At 37.3% G+C, this 14,183-nt stretch overlaps 1 protein-coding gene across 9 annotated transcripts in view; it reads left to right on the forward strand.

Annotated features, from left to right (window-relative positions):
• Window positions 1–12,671, forward strand: part of CCAR1 (cell division cycle and apoptosis regulator 1) — a 28,455-nt gene extending 15,784 nt beyond the window's left edge. For 6 of the 9 annotated variants that reach the window (XM_066324360.1, XM_066324361.1, XM_066324363.1 and 3 more), the window contains 13 exons: window positions 131–341; window positions 1,143–1,226; window positions 1,812–1,997; window positions 3,300–3,491; window positions 3,828–4,061; window positions 4,393–4,504; window positions 4,761–4,802; window positions 6,157–6,239; window positions 6,684–6,830; window positions 7,235–7,355; window positions 7,877–8,062; window positions 8,348–8,553; window positions 9,150–12,671. In XM_066324360.1, coding sequence (XP_066180457.1) covers window positions 131–341; window positions 1,143–1,226; window positions 1,812–1,997; window positions 3,300–3,491; window positions 3,828–4,061; window positions 4,393–4,504; window positions 4,761–4,802; window positions 6,157–6,239; window positions 6,684–6,830; window positions 7,235–7,355; window positions 7,877–8,062; window positions 8,348–8,553; window positions 9,150–9,209 — 1,864 coding nt within the window. In that variant the 3' untranslated portion in view covers window positions 9,210–12,671. The remainder of the gene's footprint in view (window positions 1–130; window positions 342–1,142; window positions 1,227–1,811; window positions 1,998–3,299; window positions 3,492–3,827; window positions 4,062–4,392; window positions 4,505–4,760; window positions 4,803–6,156; window positions 6,240–6,683; window positions 6,831–7,234; window positions 7,356–7,876; window positions 8,063–8,347; window positions 8,554–9,149) is intronic. The other 3 variants (XM_066324364.1, XM_066324368.1, XM_066324369.1) reach the window with 2 other exon arrangements.
• Window positions 12,672–14,183: the final 1,512 nt, after the last annotated feature.

Raw genomic sequence — 14,183 nt, forward strand, 5'->3', positions numbered from 1 at the left:
AATTTTTTTCTTTAGACAAACCTCAAGGTCTTGCAGCAAAATTTCTTTACTTGATGTGCTACAAGTGATCTAGGCTCTTTAAAATGTATTGTAGAATTTTTTTTCCAACATGCTTCTTCCCTTGCAACAGGTACCGTTTTGCAGAGATTCGCTACCATCGCCCTGAGGAGACCCACAAGGGGCGTACAGTTCCAGCTCATGTGGAGACAGTGGTTTTATTTTTCCCGGATGTTTGGCATTGCCTTCCCACCCGCTCAGAGTGGGAAACCCTCTCCCGAGGATACAAGCAGCAGCTGGTCGAGAAGCTTCAGGGTGAACGCAAGGAGGCTGATGGAGAACAGGCACTGAACGCTAATCCCTTTTTCTATTTCTGCTTCTCACAGGCACAGGAACACAGGCACAAAATGCACACCACATACTACACAACATACATACATAGGAGGAACATAACTGGTAACAATGACTGGTAAACCAGCTTTCAGCAGTGTAGTGAATGTTGCTTTTTATTTTTATTTCAGCTAGTTCACTAACTTTAAATGTGTATGCTGATATCAAACGGAATTAAATTGTGCTCATGATGCGCAGAAATTTTTTTATTGTAGACGTAGTTGCTGGAATCTGGGACCAGTTGTTGAGTGAGATTCAGTTTATGAATAGCTGTCTTCAAACATTTTGCCATTTTCTGAAATTCCTAAATTGTCTCTTGTGGCCAGTTCTAATTGTGATATTTGAAAGTGAACAAACACTAGTCTGAAACATCTGAATTTCAGGCCATGTGGCTGATCAACATCTTGGAATAAGGGAAGGTCTGACTGAACAAAGAGTAATTTGGGGGATTTAAAATGTGGGGGAAGATAACCCACTGTGTGGTTACTGGAGACCAGCAGTGTCTATGTAACCCCAATATCCTTTGTGGTGTTGCTTATCACCCTTTTGTGTTCCACAGATCTGGCTTGTATTGGCTGAGTGGCACTGTGATCATTTATAAAGTGGTAGAATGTGTGTGTGAACTTGTCTAAATAACTTTAGGAGAAGACTATCTGAAACAGTTGTGACCTTGCACAGATCAGCAACAGAATTTAAAAAATAACTGAAATGCTTTCTAGCTTTCTGAACGATAATTTCTAAATTTTATTTGTCAGGATGAAGAGGAAAAGGATGATGGAGAAGCTAAAGAGATCTCTACGCCTACACACTGGTCTAAACTGGATCCAAAAACAATGAAGGTAACAAACACTTCTTAAAAGTTGATTCCATTGTACCTTTTCACTTCTAAGACATGCCCTGAAATGCAGCTGTATGTTCCCTTAATGGAGCAAAAAGCCTTCCGTAGTGTTTTGCTGAATTTATCGGTAGTAGATGTGCTATCAAAGCATGCGGAGATGACTCCTGGTTGTAGGAAGTAAATACAGTTAATTGAATCTGTTGTGAACTTTGTACAATTAAAGGGTATCACGTATGATATATTAAGTGGAAAACAAGAGTTCTGCTTTGTACAACTACTGCCTTTTTAAACTTATGTCAGGAGACATAATGAAAAGTTTCCTCAAAAGCAACAGTAATAATATACTATTCTCCTCTGATAAAATCCTTTCCCTGCCTCTGTGAAAAGTTCCTCAGAACGAAGTTTTTTGTGGAAAGCATCACTTTAAATGTAACATGTTTTTTGTATCAGTAACTATTAGCGTTTTTCAGCATGTGTTTAATAAATACAGTTGACTTTTCAGTGCTACTGATTTTTACTTTCTCTACTAATCAAATGTTTTGTGATGTCACTGCTTGATACCACTCACAAAGCTTTTATTTACCAGGTAAATGACCTTCGCAAAGAATTAGAAAGTCGAACCCTTAGCTCTAAGGGACTGAAATCTCAGCTGATAGCTCGACTGACAAAGCAGCTAAAAGTAGAGGAACAAAAAGAAGAGCAAAAGGAGCTAGAGAAGTCTGAGAAAGAAGAGGAAGAGGAGGAGGATAGAAAATCTGAGGATGATAAAGAGGTTAGGATTTGGACATATGTGGTTTAAGTCCTAAGTGTACATTAAATGTATGAAACATTTGTTTAAATATGTATAAGCATAAAAAGTAGAGGCACGTGCCTACTTGCGCTGGGATTTTGTTGCGCTCAGGTGACTGTACTGGGAACTCTTGCTGTACCTTGAACTGCTGAATTGGGAAGAAATCTTGGCCAGTTTGAATTACTTTGTATCAACCAAATCAGCTCAAATGGGCAACTGCACCAAGGGTGTCTGAATTAATGTTTGACCTTAAATGTAAGGAAAAATAAATACCAGCCTCCTAAGAAAAAAGATGCTCAAGATAAGTGAACACACTTAGCGATACTGTAACTCCTTAAACCTACATGAAGAGCAGTTGCTTACCTCTGTTCACCTCTGTGTCTCACAGTCCAACTTCTTCATGTGGCAGATGGTTTAGTTGGGTTTGTTTATCCTTATTAAGAAGCTTTAATTTTTATCCTTATTATGAAGCTTTAATTTTTGATAGTTGCTATCTGTTGGAGTTTCTTGCAGTTCATAGTTGCAGTACTCAGTCTGGTTTGCTATTTCATAAAGATAAACAAAATCTGTGCAGTAAGGCCAAAGCTCAACCACAGAAAAGGGGCAGAAATGTCTGGAGTATGGTTTGTGTTTTAATTGCTTTTAAACCTGTGGTTTTGTGTGTTACCTGCTTACCTGAATGGGGTTATCAGAAGTTTTATGTTTTTATGTATCTCTGTAAACCTTGTTGGAGGAGGAAAGGCCATGTGCTTGCTAATTCTGTCAGCTGCTGCTGCCTTCTCCCACAGCTTGGATGAGGTTCAACTAGCTTGAGTTTCTTGCCACAGCTTTCTTTAGGATTGAAGGAGAGCTGTGATTGTGCTGGCTTTTTATACAGCATAGGCTGTATAAAGTCTGCCATGACTTCTTCTGTAGTCAGGAGACTTCAGTGTTTGTCTCTTGCAATCAGTCAAATGGTGGCATGTTAGCTTTTGTAACCCCACTTCATTTGCTTCAGGTATAAGTACTGAGATTGCATTTCCCATAATCAAGAGTTAAGTAAATTGTCATCTGGTAATTGTTAAAGCTGTGTTGGGTATCTTTGGAGAGATGATGTATGAAGCCTTTCTCTTCCTTCGTAAGGGGTAAACAGCTCACTGTACTGTAAACAGCTGTGTGTTGCTTTCAGCAGTTTAGGCTTTCCTTTGCTTTCCTCAGAGCAGTGAGTCCTAAAAACTAATATAGAGGCTGAAACTTCAGCTTTGGAATATTTATGCTCCATGTTGGTTTTTTGTCCTTTTCCAGGAAGAGGAAAGAAAGCGCCAAGAGGAGCTGGAACGTCAGCGGCGGGAGCGACGCTACATCCTGCCGGATGAGCCAGCCATCATTGTGCACCCAAACTGGGCAGCAAAGAGTGGCAAGTTTGACTGCAGCATTATGTCTCTGAGTGTTCTTCTGGACTACAGATTAGAAGATAATAAAGAACATTCCTTTGAGGTAACTCAATAGTGCTACTTACTTACAGTTAGCTATTTTTTCTTCTTGTGTGTAAGTTTTTCAATTGCCAACTCTTTGGTACATGGTACAATAGCAGTATAGTCACTGCATGGTATCCAGAGGAATACACAGGTTTTCAGATATGAAATGGTATTTGTAAAGGTGTTTAAGGATTCTATATTCAAAGCAGATATTAAGAAATCTGACACTCCATAAGATTCTGATTTGATGAAAGTTGCTAAGATGGCACCTCATAGTGATTTTATCATAATTAAATATATTTTTAATACATATTTTAAAACATTTTTTTCACTTTCCTTTCTTCTTTATGTGCAGGTATCATTGTTTGCAGAACTCTTCAATGAAATGCTTCAGAGAGATTTTGGTGTTAGAATTTACAAAGCACTGATTTCTCTCCCAGAGAGAGAGGACAAAAAGGACAAAAAAGGCAAAAAAGATGAGAGAAAAGAAAAAAAAGAAGAAAAAGATGATGAAACAGATGATCCAAAACCTAAGAGAAGAAAATCTGGAGATGATAAAGATAAAAAAGAAGAGAAAGATGAAAAGAAGGTATGCAGTTCTAACCTGTCTGGATCAATACTGAAGTGTTTCTATTTCAGTTTTACATTATTGCTTTCAAGTACTCAGCTCTTGTAATGCTAGTTAATTGATTTGACTTTCTGATCTGTTTAAATATGCCTCAGTTATATTCAGTAGTTTACAAATTTTACAGGTGTATTGGGAGTATTTTAACATTCAGCTGTATCACTTAGATTTGTATCTGTGTTCTTAGGTGACTAAGCATAAATGTAGGCAAATCTTGACTGACTAGTAGTAAGAATTTTTTACTGTGCTGGTTTTTGATTCCGTCTAGATAAATATTAAGGAACTTTTGTTACAGAGGGAAGATAAAAAGAAAGATGATGCTAAAGATGAAGAAGAAACTGAAGATGACAATAATCAAGAAGAATATGATCCAATGGAGGCAGAAGATGCTGAAGATGAAGATGAAGGTATCTTGACCTATGAATTTTGTGACCTTTCACAAATTCTTTTTACTCATCACTATGTTCTTTCAAGCTGGAGAACACACTGGAACTAGACAATTTAAAATTACATTATTAAACTAATTTTATTTTAGTAATTCTGACCAGTTCTGCGTAAAATGTAAGTACCTTTATGCTAGGCATTGTATGAACGTAGTTAATATGAACTAGCTGTGGTGCTCTAAGTAAGGCATGCATATAGAAGTGGTTTTATTTTTTTCAGAATGCAGACCACTCGCAACTCCCATTGAAGTCAGTAGGAGATGTGAGTATTCAGCACCTCTGAAAAACCAAGCCACTTTTACGTGCCTAACTTCCTACTCCTCAGTTCACCTGGTTTTGCTAGGACAGAATCTAGTGTGGGTGCTCTTTATGCCACGTTACAAGAAGTTGGTTTTTGTTTGGGTGGAGTTGTGTTAGCCTGAAGAAATATGGAAAGGGTCTGGAGGACTTTGCAGGCAACAGCAGCAGCTCTTTTCCTGCTCAGAGATTCAGAAAGGTGTAAAACAATTGTGCCTGCTTTTTGGGTTGTGCTTCGGGTTGTTTGTCTGTGGAGAGGTTTTGCTAGAGATGTGGGTTTGAACTGTGTGGATATTGCAGTCCCAGCATTTTAAGTTGTATTTTTGGCAGGGTACTGCACCAGCCTTAAAAAACTGATGCTAATCTGTGGTTTCCAGAATAACTCCTATTTATTTATAATTTGTCTGTAAGGGGAGGCCTGGGCTTGTCTGTTCCATGCAAGTGCTGCTGCTTCCCATAATCTGCCATTCCCAGTCAGGAGTTGCTGAGAAAACTCAACAAGCCATGGAAGTGCAGGAGAAAGTGATTGGTTCTCAGAAAAGGGTTGGGCACATTAGCCAGGTGTTGTAATACGTAGTTTTTTTTCCAAAGCTTGCCTCACAAGGAAGGTGAGCTTAAAGCTGAACTTGGCACGTGGTTCTCTGATCCAAGGCTTGCGCATAAGGTACAGAGCTGTATCCCATAATCCATCCCAGCAGTTGTCTCATCACTCTCTTTCAGTCTATTTTACTGTACTGCCCAGCTTTAGACAAAAACCCTGCCATTTGTGACTCACATCCAACAAGTGATGTGATCTGTAACTTCTTGCAGAATCCAAGTCATACGAGGACTAAGCACTCAATCAACATGAGTATAAACACATGGTTTTAATTACATCATGTATATAGGCTTTATTAAATGAAATATATGAAAGTAAATAATACTGAATTCGAATAGGAATAACCATAGCTGAGTGCAGACTCTGCCAAGCCTCATTAGGGAGAATTGTGGTAATTTCCTGCACACCACTTAAATAGATGGAGATGTTGGCAGAGCTCATTTTCACCTAGTTAGCATTTTTTTCACCTCTTCTGTCCTTTTTCCCTGCGAAACAAACACAGGGAAAAAAAGTTATAAATGGCTTATGTTAAAAGAATACTAGAGAAAAATCAAAATTTTAACAGGGCTCACTTCACTGGTTTATTTTTTTTTATTTTTCAGGGAAGTATATTGCAGATCTTTGGGGGTTTATGTGGACTTTTCTACGGGCCACATGTATTCTGGTAATAGTTATATAATGGTTTGCTGTGGATATGTTGAATTATCTTTCTTTTTTGCAGACCGGGATGAAGAGGAAATGAACAAACGAGAAGACAGAAGAGAGGGAAATAAGCATTGTAAAGAGAGGGCGTCTAAAGATAAAGTAATTAACACCTTTCTTAACAAGTGCATAGGCTCTGTTAAAGATGTCCTTATTACAGCTTAATTTTATTTTTGATAAGACCTGTTTTCCTTCTGAAAACAACTGTTAAGTAAATGATTGAGGGCACAAGGGATGCTTCCTATTTTATAGTTAGATTAATTCTATGACTATTTTTTACATACAAGTATGAACAAAAGGAAACTATGTCTACCGGCTATTACTATCCATTATGGTATATTTCTTTTAAATATTGAAAGATTACTTGTCTTATATAGCTTAAATTAGTCTTAAATAATGTGATCGAAGTAGATAAATGCCAGTAATATTAATTTCTTGACTGAAACTAACAATAAAATGAACAGAGAAAAAACTTTAATGAGAAGTTGGTATATTATTGGAATGATATTTTAACTCCTTAATGACCCCATAATCAATTTTCTGTAGGAGAAAGACAAGACCCAGATGGTCACTGTTAACAGGGATCTCCTGATGGCTTTTGTTTATTTTGATCAAAGTCACTGTGGATACCTTCTGGAGAAGGACATGGAGGAAATCCTGTACACTCTTGGACTACACCTGTCACGTGCTCAGGTTTTGTATACTACTAAAACACTTTTAAAAAGTTACGGGAATGTTTTTAAGTGGGAGAAATGTAATTTAGCTTCTAAAAGGCTTTGCTTACATACCCGATCTCTTATTTTTATGCAGCCACTTCATATCTAAAATTAAATACTAGTTTAATATTTCGTAAATTGCCCTGGAGTGAAAAGGTGAAGTTTGCAGCTTATAATATGCCCGTACTGTATATGTCGCTTTTGTCTCAAAATTGTATTTATTCTTTTCTTAGTTTGTTTGCATTTTAAGCCCTATTATGTTAAAGTTCAAAAAGTAATTGAATTTCTTGTAAGTTTTCCAAGCTAAACCATTCTTATTTAGATAACGGAATGTCTGGGTATTAAATAAAGCTATTATTTCTTCCCGTGGCTGTATTGTAGGTCAAGAAGCTGCTCAATAAAGTAGTGCTTCGAGAATCTTGCTTTTACAGAAGACTAACAGATACTTCAAAAGATGAAGAAAACCAAGAAGAATCTGACGAGCTACAGGAAGATATGTTAGGTGGGTTTTGTGGGGGGGGTTTTGCCACGAATTTCCAGAGAGTTATTTCCATGTGAATTATAATGAGAGTTCTGAGGAACTTGATTTCTTGCAGAAACTAATTGAGCCAGTTTGGAAAAGTGTATCTTTGGCAGTTCGAAAGTAACCGGGTTTTATGTGCTTCCAACACATAATCTTGCAACTTTAGGATAAATCTTAGTATCTCAAAACAGGCAAGAGAACAGAGGTTAATGTTCTGTATTGATGAACATAATTTTTCCTTATTAGTTTTGAAGTCAGGAGGCTAGAGCTGCAAGTAGCAGAATAAAGCCTGAGCTTTGAAGGTGAATTCCTGCAGGAAAGAGGCATCGAATGATGTCTTGAAAAAGAATGCTGCTTTTTGGCAGGGGGGAGAATTGGTGTCAGGGGAAGGAGGGAAATGTGAGGGATAGAGCAGCAAACTTGGATGTATATTTGTTCTTTGAAGAAGTTTCTGAGGTTGACATTACGGTTATTTCCTGATGCTGCTGACTCCAATGCAGGAAACCGCCTGCTGCTGCCATCGCCCGCTGTGAAGCAGGAGTCCAAGGCTGTGGAGGAGAACGTCGGCCTCATTGTGTACAACGGGGCCATGGTGGATGTGGGGAGCCTTCTACAGAAGCTGGAGAAAAGTGAAAGGGTGCGAGCAGAGATTGAGCAAAAGCTGCAGCTACTAGAAGAAAAAACAGGTGGGATGTTACTTTAAAGGCAGTGCTTACAGGGGTGCAAGATACTGAGACTTTTTAAGTAGACAAATTAATTTGGGTAATATTTGCGATCTAAATTTTATTCAAGTTAAATGCAAGACTTTAAATGTGGTCAGAATTAAGTATTAATGAATACTTATAAATTCAATGTAGTTTTTAATGTTCTTTAAAAATTGATATTATGGTGTTGCACACAAATAGAATATTAAGATGCAAAGTACACAGCATTGGAAGTGATCTGACATTTTCATTTCTTCCTTTCCTAAGATGAGGATGAAAAAACTATACTACAACTGGAGAATTCTAACAAAAGTCTGTCTGCGGAGCTAAAAGAAGTAAAAAAGGATCTTGGCCAACTGCAAGAAAATTTGAAGACCTCAGATGATAAAAAATTGCAATTTGAGGGTCAGCTGAATAAGACAATCAAAAATTTAGCTACTGTTATGGATGAAATACAGAGTGTTCTCAAACAGGTTAGAATTGTTTAATACCATTTATTTATTATTGTAGGCAAACTTCTTTTGACTAATTCTTGGAACAAACACTTCAGTATAAAAACAATTTTGACATTAATTCAGGGCAGCAATGTCTTAAGAGAGAGAGAGAAAACTTAGTGTTTGATTTTTTTAAAGGTAGCAAATTAAATGTGGGTTTTTCTTAACCTGCAACATATGTTCCTGACTTCAATGTTTTTAAAAAGGTATAAATACTAATGTAGATTTTAAACTGTCTGAATGTTTTCCTGTCCTGATCTTGTCCATCCCCAGCAGTCCAAATCTGCTCCTCTGTTTGACTGGTCAAGAGTACTTTTTCAAGGCAGAATTCAACTATTTCAGTATGTGGGAGTATCTCAGTAAAATGAGTTTTAAAAACACATAAGCTCCAGAGCATTTCCACCCCTCAGTTTTTCATGAAGATACTGGAATTGGTTATGATTAAACTGAGTAGAATACCAGTTCACATAGTATTTTAAAGATACAGTATCTGTGTGTGTCATGCTGCTTTACAGTTCACGAGAGAAATACAGCTTCTACGATTCCTCTCATCCTCTCCCTTTTTCCTTTTAAAGGACATTGTGAAGAACGAAGATAAAGATCAGAAATCCAAAGAAAATGGAGCAAACGTATGATAAACTGCTGCTGCCTAGAAGAATGGTGTTACATAATGTAATATAAATCATGATACCAGAATGTATGGGAAAAAAGTGATGCATGTTTGATTTTAGTAGTATAAATATCTTAGTTCCAAAAGATGTATAAAGTTTTATGAATATGAGTGTCTGCTCCAGAAGATTGCTTGTAATTCTTAGCATTCAATTTGAGACACTCCTCAAGTGAAAATAATTTTGCATTGCGAAAAGTTTTAGGATGAACTTTGTTACAGTTTTAACCCTAATAAAGTTCATCAACGTAATGAACAGTAGCAAGTATTTAATTACCAAATGTTTCTCATTGAAGTCTAGTGAAATCAAAATTTTCTTTATTTATAGACTTCCTATTTTTAGGTTTTTGTCTTTATTTCGGTCTAATTAGTCTTTTTAAATTCAAATATAAATCACAAAATAGCATGCTGCTTAATTTTACAAGTAAAGTTTTTTTAAAAAAAAAGCTTCTTGGATTTTTTTTTGTTTTGTTTTCACTTGTCACAATTGTTTTTTCCCTTCCAAATATAACTTTCTTCCCCAAAGCTGCTTGTATTAATGCCTTGTAATATAGAGTTGTTTGGATGAGTTAAGAAAGCAATAGAAACCTACCAAAATACTGATAGAGTTGTGAGATTTATGTGAAAATACATGGGCCTGTTTTAAATGTGTGTCATTTGTGTTCGTTAAATTGTTCTTATCTTTGGATTAATATATCTACTCCTTTTTAATGACAAATGCAGTATATTAAGACATACAATTGGATACCAGGCCAGTAGATGTCAGAATAATGCCTTACATGGAGAAAAAGCTGCCAGTGTAAACAGCTTGACAGAGTGTGTCATTACTGCTAAGACTTTAGTCCAAAGAAAAAATGGCTCCACAAGTATCTATACTGCATATTGTAATTACAAAGGAGCAGGACACAACTTGGTTTGTTGAGAATGGGTAAGATGGCCTTTCTTTGTGTTCACAAATCACTAGAGATCAAAACTCACAAGTTAATGTGACTTCCTTGTCAAAGACAACTTTACTGAAAGAATGTGAAATATCAACAATTGTATTTTGGTGCAACTTTCAGGAAAATTAAGGGGTTTGAGAGTTGAGACAGAAGTGTTTTCTTACAGAAATGGTTAATTTTAGCAGAGGTTTTCTTTTTTAGCCTAGATGTCCTAGGTAACTAAATACCTGTTAGGAAAGTCCAAGTGCCATAATATGTATGAATAAACTACATGGAAACTCATGTAGCTTTAACAAGATACACATTAAAATGCCTGAATTTATGTTCAAAAGAGTCTAAGCTGGTGCTTTCATCACTTACCTTTCTTGGCTCTTTTAGAGCTAGACAAGTGAAGTATCTTTCATTAAAGTAACATGCATAAGCTTCCCCCTCATTCATCTCATTTGAGTCACTGTATAATACCTGAACTGTTCACAGTCAAGTAGGAAATACTATAAAAAACCTAATTGTATATAAGTACACAGAAAATACACGTTTTAGAAATCGGGAGATGACATCTCAGAATGATTGAATTATGTTTGTGATAAATTTATCTTAGGAAAAGCATTATCTGTGGTGTACAGATGGTGTGAAATTCTTTTGTAATCAAATTATATTTTTCACCTTTACCTTTGTACAGATTGTTGACAGCATGTTTAATTTTTGACGTTGAGCACCATTTATGTAAATGGACTTGAAAGAATTGCATCTGAAATACTTGGTTCCTGAATTTCAGCAGTACGTGTGAACATACAAGAAAATTAGTCTAGAATTTAAGATAACGACATTTTAGGCAAACTGAAACGTCTGAAATATTTTGCTTGGATATTTTTACCTTAAACTGCTGAACTGAAAGCATTTTTAAAAGCAGGCCTCCTCATCTCATTCTTCAGTGAGGGCCCCTATGAGACAGTTGCTAGAGTGATACAGATTTTTACAATATTTAAGAAAAAAGTATTTGTTAGAATGACTGTAATCTTTCTTTATATTGCTTTGATGTAATAGTGTTTCAGATACTATGTACAGTCGGCATTTATGTTGGAAAGAAAATAAAATGGGTAAAGAATAAAGGAAAAAAAAAAAAAAAACCAAGGAAAAGTTTTACAACCTACAACAGAGTTTGACCAGTCTCCTGAAGCACAAATAATCTGAGGAAGAACAGGCACCTCTTATACAGACTCTCTGACTTGCTGGACCAAACAGCACAAGGTTCTGTATATGACCCACACTGATGCTGTGGATTAGCTAACACTTCCTAGTATTATTCCCAGAAATGTAACTAATTCTAAGGAAAATGGAATAGAGCATCAGTAATGGAGGTTTGGAGAACCAGTCTTTTGTCTGTTTTGATTTATGGACAAAGTTTTTGTATCTCATGTCCACATTTTCCACCTTATGGTCTTGGCACTTCCGAGTCATTTATGTCATGTCGCAAGTACTGGCAAAAGGCTGCTAAAAGTGAGCCTTGGCATCCCACTTGGACTTCTTAAATCATCACAGATGCTCTATAGAAAGTAGTAAATCTTAGACTGCTTTTTTTTCTGTAGAGAAAGCCCTGCTACAGCAGGTCCATAAATGGAATCTGATCTCCTTTATAGATTTATTTCCCTCCCTTTATTATTTTGTCTTATGAGGGCAGATTAATGAGTTTGACCCTTACAAAATTATATTTAGCCCCCTGGATGTCTCAACGAGGCTGGGAAGAAAGATCCAAGTGCCACATGCATGCAAACTGACATAGAATAAATAACACAGGCTCTCTGAAGTCCCTTTGCTTTTGCTAGGGCAGTGAGTGGAAAGACACAAATCTGTAGTTTCATTGCTACATAGAAAGAGTGTCAATGGTGAGGTTTTGACAGCTTTCTGTATTGTTGAGGACTGCATGCAGAAGATGGGGCTGCTGCCAGCACTGCTGCATGATGTGCCACGATGAAGACACCCAGGGTTTTCTTGACTCACCCAGTGCTTGATGCCTGTGTGTATAGTGCCCGGCACTGCTGCAGAAGAACTCCTGGATTCCAGAATGACTTCCAGGTTGTTGCTTTGTCCAGTGTCCTCGGCCTCAGTCTGGAAGGCCCTGAGTGTACACGGGAGAAATTGGAATTCTCTTTCTGGTGTCCGGGAGTTTCCACAGATCCAGCTTTTACAGTTGAGTTCTTTCAGTATCTATATTATAACACCTAGTCCTTTAACATAACTTCTTTTTCAATGCTTAACTACTTTGAGGGAAAGGAATGGCTTCCAGTCCATATTTCTGCTGAGTAATGTGCTGTGTAAATATGTTTGGATTTATGTAACAGTTAAGTTTCACTGATAATTTTGTCAGGCATGTGCACAAAATGTGTTTTTTCTCTTGCTTTTCTGTACTGTTTGTGTACCCAGGTCAGGTTCTTACCTTGAATGCATTTGTTCAGTGCAGTTTATATTTTAAAATATAAAAGATAAAATAATTCATTTTGAGTGACTTGAGTCTTACCACCAGCAATAGATTGCAAAATGTGTAGGTAGCATACACTTAAGCTGGTATCTTCCAGAAAGCAGAAGTGGGTCAAGGAGAAATTCAGCTGGGACTTGCATATTGCCATGGAGTGTGACAAGAAGGATGCTGTAAATAATGGGTACTTCTAGTCAGCTATCGAAACTGCCAGTGTTTCCCCAACAAGCTTTTATTTCTGCATACTGGGTTTCATTGATGTACTGCACAAAAATTGTTACAGTGAAAAGCTCTAATAACAATATGCATTGCCTTCAAGTAAAACAAATTTCCCTTATTAATTCATCCTCTATATAATCCACAGTATCACAGTACACAGTATAAACTAGAGCTTTGGAACCCAGCAAATCTCACCTGACATTGTTTGCTAGTGTTATAATTCTGTCTCAGAATGTTGCCTTTGAATTTCTAGGTAGCTAGTGCCTGAACTTGTCTTGAAAATGTGATGCTGCTGTTGATTTCTTGTATCCTGCTCGTTTTAAATTGTCTCTAACAAGTGAATTGTAACTGGTTTGAGGATTTGGATCGGGTGCCCCACAGTAAGTGCAAGAATCAGTACCTTTGCAGCTGTGATTTAGTAATGTTGCAAGCTGTGGTATCTAGTCAAATATTAGTTCAGCTCTATTCTCTTCAAAAGGACAGCAGGATAATCCCACTGGGTAGATTTGTTTGTTGCATGCTGCAGATTGATATTTATTTGTAGAAATTTGCTGAGCTGGTTTCCAGACAGATTGATGACAGGTGTCAGAAGATGACAGATTCCCAGTGCCAGGTGTTTTGATAGGAAATGGACTCCCAGGTTATTTTCTCCTCAGCCTACTGAGAGACAAGTGCAAGGATGCTGTTGACTGAGTCGCTGTTCACATTTCATCACAAACAGCTGGGTAGAGGGGAGGAGTGGGGAAGAGGAAAAACTGCAAGGAGTCTCAGTGTGAAATCTCCCCACTCTGCTTTTCAGCAGATATTTTTCAAGTACTAATTTGCTTTATTATTTTGTTGCAACTTTTTTGGTAGTATAAAGGATTTGTTCGAGTGTCAGTTGGGGTTTTTTCCCTGTATTGCTTAAATCTGTTTTCCTGACACCGGGTCATCCAGTTACATTCTGGTTTTATCATGCAAGGGGCAGGGTCAGCTGGAAAATGGCAGCTTTCATTTTTGGTCCCTTTTTAGCATGGCTGGCTGGTAGCCAGCAGATCAGTATCTAAAAAAGTAGAAATTGCTGCCACATGTGTTGTAGAAATGAGCATCTGGAGACAGAGATACCCTGCAGTGCTGGTCTCAAAAACACACTTGTCTCACAGACCAACCTGCTTCGCTGTAAAACAGTCAATTGCCTGTGTGCTGAGGACAAGTTAAAGGAAAGCAGGCAATTGAGGTAGTCTAGATCTCCCATAAAAGACTTCTCTTTTCAGCTCGTCTCCTCATGCCTTGTTTTATCAAAGTGCTATTCAGGTGAGTGAACTCCTTC

The sequence above is a fragment of the Sylvia atricapilla genome, chromosome 8, assembly GCF_009819655.1.
Source record: "Sylvia atricapilla isolate bSylAtr1 chromosome 8, bSylAtr1.pri, whole genome shotgun sequence".
Lineage (NCBI taxonomy): Eukaryota > Metazoa > Chordata > Aves > Passeriformes > Sylviidae > Sylvia > Sylvia atricapilla.